Source organism: Vigna angularis, chromosome 6 (assembly GCF_016808095.1).
Source record: "Vigna angularis cultivar LongXiaoDou No.4 chromosome 6, ASM1680809v1, whole genome shotgun sequence".
Lineage (NCBI taxonomy): Eukaryota > Viridiplantae > Streptophyta > Magnoliopsida > Fabales > Fabaceae > Vigna > Vigna angularis.
This window is the reverse complement of record NC_068975.1, coordinates 4721972-4727570: the sequence shown is the minus strand read 5'-3', so window position 1 is coordinate 4727570 and position 5599 is coordinate 4721972. Positions and strand designations below refer to the sequence as shown.

Here is a 5599-nt window from a genome sequence, read left to right as displayed (position 1 = left end):
GATGAAAGGAGACGATGTACGACACTTGCTCGTAGAAGACGCATAGAAGAATATCGTGTGGATGTTATTGATGAGGATGAGTATGAGGAGAAGGACTAAATTATATAACAGGGATATGGTGAGGACGACTATGTTGAGTAGGAGGATGTTCAACAGCATGAGGACTATAGTGAGGAAGAAGATGAATATGAAGATGAAGCTGAAGATGAAGTTGAAGATGGTGGATTTCCAGGAGGTCCATGTGACACCTCCTTGCTTACACATTATACCCAGTATGTTGCATTTGTCATATGGCAAGGCCAAGTTAGTCGTCAACCTAAATGTTAATTGTTCATTGATTGTTTATTTATTTTTGTTATATAATTTTGTGTTTTTATGTAGGATCGAGGAGAGATCAAAGTGATTTCCCATGGTAAAAAATTAAAACATTTTGAAATGTACCATGAGGCTATTGAGCCTTATATCTCCATGTCGGGGTTAGCTTCCTTAGTCTGCCTATCATACGAGTATGTCAATCATGGATTGATCGTTTCCCTTGCAGAGAGGTCACCTAGAGACGAATACTTTTCACCTCTCGGTAGGAGAGATGAGTGTCACACTACATGACGCTCACAATCTCCTCCACCTACCTATCATGGGACAATTTTGTGAGGTGGAGGAGTTAGAGTATGATGAGGCTGGATCTCATCTTATGGACTTGCTTGGCGTCGACCGCGCCAAAGCTTCAGCCTAGATGAAACAGTCATGCGGTCCAAAAATTAGGCTCAGCTGGCTCCGCGAGGTCTACCAAGAGTGCATTGAGCAGGAGCTTTAGGAGTGCACTACTCGGGCCTACTTGTTGCATCTGCTTGGATGCACAATTTTTACGAATGTTTACGAATAAGAGTGGGACATTGATTCCAGTCTCGTACCTCCTTATGTTGCGAGACTTGAATGCTTGTGCGAGATATTCATAGGGAGCATCTACACTGGTACATACTTATGAGCAGCTAGGAGATGCTAGCTTCACTGCTATCAAGCAAAAAACTGGATATTCCACTCTTCTACAGGTACATTTTAGTTTTACAAAAAAAAATTAATATGTTTTAGGAATGTATAAAACAAATTTAAGTAATGTTTTTTGTAAAGTTGGATATATGAGCACCTTCCTAGCATGGGAAGGAGGCGAGTGTCGGATAGGTACACAAACCTCAATCCACAGGCTTCACGATATATAGCTCCAAGGCAGGGTTGGAGTCTAACGTAGGGACGAACATATTTGGATGGGCTCACTTATGATGCGGTCATCTGGCATCCATACATTTCGCATAGACGTACCTGTCCATTCATGGCCATATGTATGTTTTCAAGATGGATCCGACTAGGCGACATGATTCACCGACATCTACTTGAACGCGTGTTGCGCCAGTTTGGTTTTCAGCATATGATACCACGTTCGCCTAATAGCCTTCCTATGCCAGACATTCCTACAATTGATCTAAATTGGTTGAGGTATGTAGAGCATGCCATTACTAGTGTCGCTGAAGCTCATAAGCCCTCTACGTGTGTTGATGGATACCTAGTGTGTTTTAGACGGGTGTCCCACCCATACATCACTCTAGCTGACGATGATGACCGACCTAGTTTTGCACCATGCATGAGGCGACACCTTCCAGATGACATCCCGGTGCCCCCAGTTCGTCGTAGACGGACACCTAAATATGGATTGTTGGTATGTAATGAAACTAAGTGTGATTTTTTATTATATCAATTTTTGTTTACATAGTTAATTTATTTATTTTGTTATATTCATTTCAGTGTGGTATGAGGCGTGTGATCAGGATGCTGCAGAGCATGTTAACCTACCGAGACGTTACAAAGGGCATTGTAGCTTATCAGCGTACTACTAAGACACTACAGGTTGCTCGTAGATTCGTTGAGGAGTATGAGGCTAGTACTACTAGAGGTGCTCGTCATGTGCGTTGACGAGCATCATATTATTGAAAGGACATTGTTATATATGTTTTTTTAATGCTTATTTACGTAACACTTAATTATACTTTGAGTATTTATAATGCATATTTATGTATGGTTTTCATACTATGACTAATTATAATTTATTGAACACGTTAATATGAATCGTCTTCGTTCAATCAAATTATATAACGAGACATAATTCAAATAAAGGACAATTAATACGACAATAATTCAAAACAATGAACTAGTACAAAACATATTTACAATTGAAAAAATAAATTACTACAAAACAAACTTAATTTCAGTCTTCTCCAATATCTACATAAGTTCTACTAACTCCCATTAACTTCATAAATGATACCATCCTATGTGTATAAAATGAGGACCATGATCGTGCCTCTGGGTAACAATGGTTTGAGGAAATCATGTCCACCATGGGTAATGGACAACCATCTTGTAATTGAACCTGAAAACTTAATATTAGTAAATGAATCATAATGGGTAATGGTAATGGTATAATAGAAATGGAAGTTTACTTGTATGAAATGAAATCCATTATTGCTCTAAACTTATTGTCAATCTAACATTCACATGATGTAAATGAAACTAGATCCCATACATACTCAAACATACTATAAGCCATAATATGACAATAAACGAACAATGAGACATGATTCAGAATGCAATGTGCAAATAAAAATCATAAGCAAGCATAAGCCATAATATCACACTAAACAAACAACAAAAATGAGAGATGATTAAGAATGCAATGTGCTAATAAACATCAAATGATCATAAGTAAGCATATGAAATTGTAGGCTCGGTAAAAAAAAGTCAGCATAGTGAAACCGTACTTGGAAGTGCGGCACCCCTAAACTAAAGTTCGAAGTGCGGTTGGGGTAAGTTGAAATTCGAATTTCGGCGTGGTGTAATCGGCTTTCGGACTGTGCCATCGTTAAACGCATCTCCAACGGCGGTTAACGTGTTTACTTCAAATAATATACTAACCTCGTGAGCTGTCGCTGCCTTCTTCTCCTTCACTGTCTACAGCACCACCAGCACCACCTTCTTCCTTCTCTACTGTCCATAGCACCACCAGCACGAGCACAACCACTACTATATAACTTTACAACTCTGAACTTAGAAAACAATATAACATTACAAGTGAAGAAGTAAAGAAATGAAGAAGTGAAGAAATGAAGAAGTGAAGAAATGAAGAAGTGAAGAAGTGAAGGATGAAAGTCAAAAAATAAGCAGAGGGAAGTGGGTGCATGTAGGGCAACAAATGATATTTATGGTTTATACCATTTAGGATTGTTGGTGGTGGTGGTTACGAAATCATTAACTCATCATTAATTTTCATTTGACTTTAATAAATGAAGGACAAATGTATAAAATGAAAGGTGCACCAGAAACAGGTGAGGTGTAGGGAGTATTACTAAGAAGGAAGTTCATGTTAGTTTAAATATAAAAAATAAAGGTAATGGAAGTCTTTCATGGAGTTTATTTTTTTTTTTGTACGAAAAATTTTCTATTTTATGTAGTTTACTATTTTTATTATAATTGTTTTATATTATCATTTAAATTAGAGAGATATACTTTAGAATCTTATAAGAAGAAAAGTATTTTCAGATAATTGATATGAGTATTATAAAATTGGTAGAAAATATAAGGAAAGATTTATTACCAATGTTGTGGTCATAATTATGGTTATAAATTAGAAGAAAAAAATATTGTTATTGTTTTTATCGAGAAAAGGTACTTTGAGAACACATGATAGTTGAAACATGGCTTAATAGCTTATTTTGTCCCCAATTTTGGTGAGTTGTGTCAATTAGATCCATCCTTTTAAAAAAGTGTCAATTGCATCTTTACTTGGTAAAATTTGTCTCAATCAAGTCTCTTCCGTTAAATACTCATATACGGCGTTAACTTTTTATTCTCTCTCAACTGTTTCACTGCAACACAGCAGACCTTTCTGACACACTTGACACGTAAACTTTTTTATGAATCTAAATGAAACATTCTCAATCTTCTTCCTCTGACTCTTGCCTCTCCTTCGATCACTACCTCACTGAGCTCCTCCACCCTAAAATTCAATGACCCCTTTTCGAATTCGACTCCAAACCCCAAATAAGCGACCTCGACACCCCTAAACCCCTCACATCGCTTCACAAGAAACCTCAATTAAATTGGAAACCTTCTCTGCAAATCTCTCTCCATAGAAGACCGAGTGGATCCAATTTGGGAAACAGGATTCCAACCCGCCTGTGGTATTGTTGGAGAACCAGCCAGAGAATAAGCACTACAGAGGAGTCCGCCAATGACCTTGGGGAAAGTTTGCCGTCGAGATTTGCGACCCGAACAAGCGCGGGTCAAGAGTGTGGCTTGGAACCTTCGACATCGCCAAGGCCTACGATCGTGCTGCCTTTAGGCTTTGCGGCTCAAAGGTTATCCTCAACTTCCCGCTTGAAGCAAGCGCAGTGGAGGAGGCCGCTGACGCCGAAGGCGAAAAGAAGCAGTGCCGCGAGGAGGAGGAGGTAGAAGAAGTCAAGCCGGTTGTGAAGAAGGAGAAAACAACGGAACAGGAGGTGAATTGTTTTCGGGAGTTTTCGAAAGTGCCAAAGGTGGCAAATTTCCCGTCGTATGTGAAGGAGTTGGCGAGCCTGTTCTCCAGTGCTAACGGATATCACGAACACCGGCCTGGTTAAGCTTGGTGACGGGAGGGTGGTGTGTTTGACAGAGACGTAGAAGGCGACAATTGTGAATGACCCTAATATGCTGGAAACGGTGGGGAAGTTTGTGTACAATGACTCGTTGCACCTCTCTCTGCTTTCTCTTTAGGAGTTCTGGGTATGAGAGAGACCGACCCTAGATGCCAAGCTTTGTGCCCCGTCGTTTTCTTGTAGTAGCGGATGTATTCTTCTTCATCAAGCTCCGCGAAGTGTTCAAGATTAGGCCGTAGCTTCCGAGCTCCGTCTCTCGGTAGTTATCAAGGAATTCGGCCAACTCCTTCGATGGTGATGCGTTGAGGGTTATGGAGTGAGGGAAAGGTTGAACTGAGAAGAGAATTGGAAGAGTGGGACGAGGAGTGTAGAGCGCAGACAATGAAGAGGGTGGCTAAGAGATTTATTTAGAGAGAGAGAACCCAAAACGACAATAAGAAAGAGACAATATAAGTGCATTATCCCTCTCATATTGATCAATTGTTTCTCTGTAATTTTGTGACTCTCAGTTGTGTGCTCTTATGACAGAAATGCAAACTGTTTGCAATATAATTTATACTCTTCCATAAAATAGGATTGTTCCTTTTTTACTGAGCTCTTTTCTAGATACATATCTGAGTGTTAGGTGCCCAGTTGTACCAAAGATCCAGCAAATGAAATGCCAAGTGCTAATATAGTGATAAAAATAATGAAAAAGACTATTATAAATAACTTATAGATATTGTTATGCTGATATGTATGAGCTTTGAATTTTCTGCTCTGATATCTTTGTCACCTTATAATGAGTTTTTAATCCTGAATACAATTTTTGAAGGTGTTGACCATGCTTGTTCCTATTAGGAAAATGGAACACTTGTGGGAACTGTTGTAAATGTTTTCAATAGTGGAGCCAACGACCTACTACAAGTTGCACTTGA

The 5599-nt window shown here is 39.1% G+C and overlaps 1 protein-coding gene and 1 pseudogene across 1 annotated transcript; both read left to right on the top strand.

The window, feature by feature from the left end:
- The first annotated feature begins 1262 nt into the window (after positions 1–1262).
- Positions 1263–2014, top strand: LOC128197322 (uncharacterized). The gene is made up of 2 exons (XM_052878675.1): positions 1263–1711; positions 1798–2014. Exons 1-2 carry the CDS (start codon positions 1328–1330, stop codon positions 1963–1965), a joined length of 552 nt encoding a protein of 183 aa, XP_052734635.1. The 5' UTR covers positions 1263–1327; the 3' UTR covers positions 1966–2014.
- A 320-nt stretch (positions 2015–2334) lies between these two features.
- LOC108341625 (ethylene-responsive transcription factor 5-like) lies at positions 2335–4667 on the top strand (annotated as a pseudogene).
- The last annotated feature ends 932 nt before the right edge of the window (positions 4668–5599 follow it).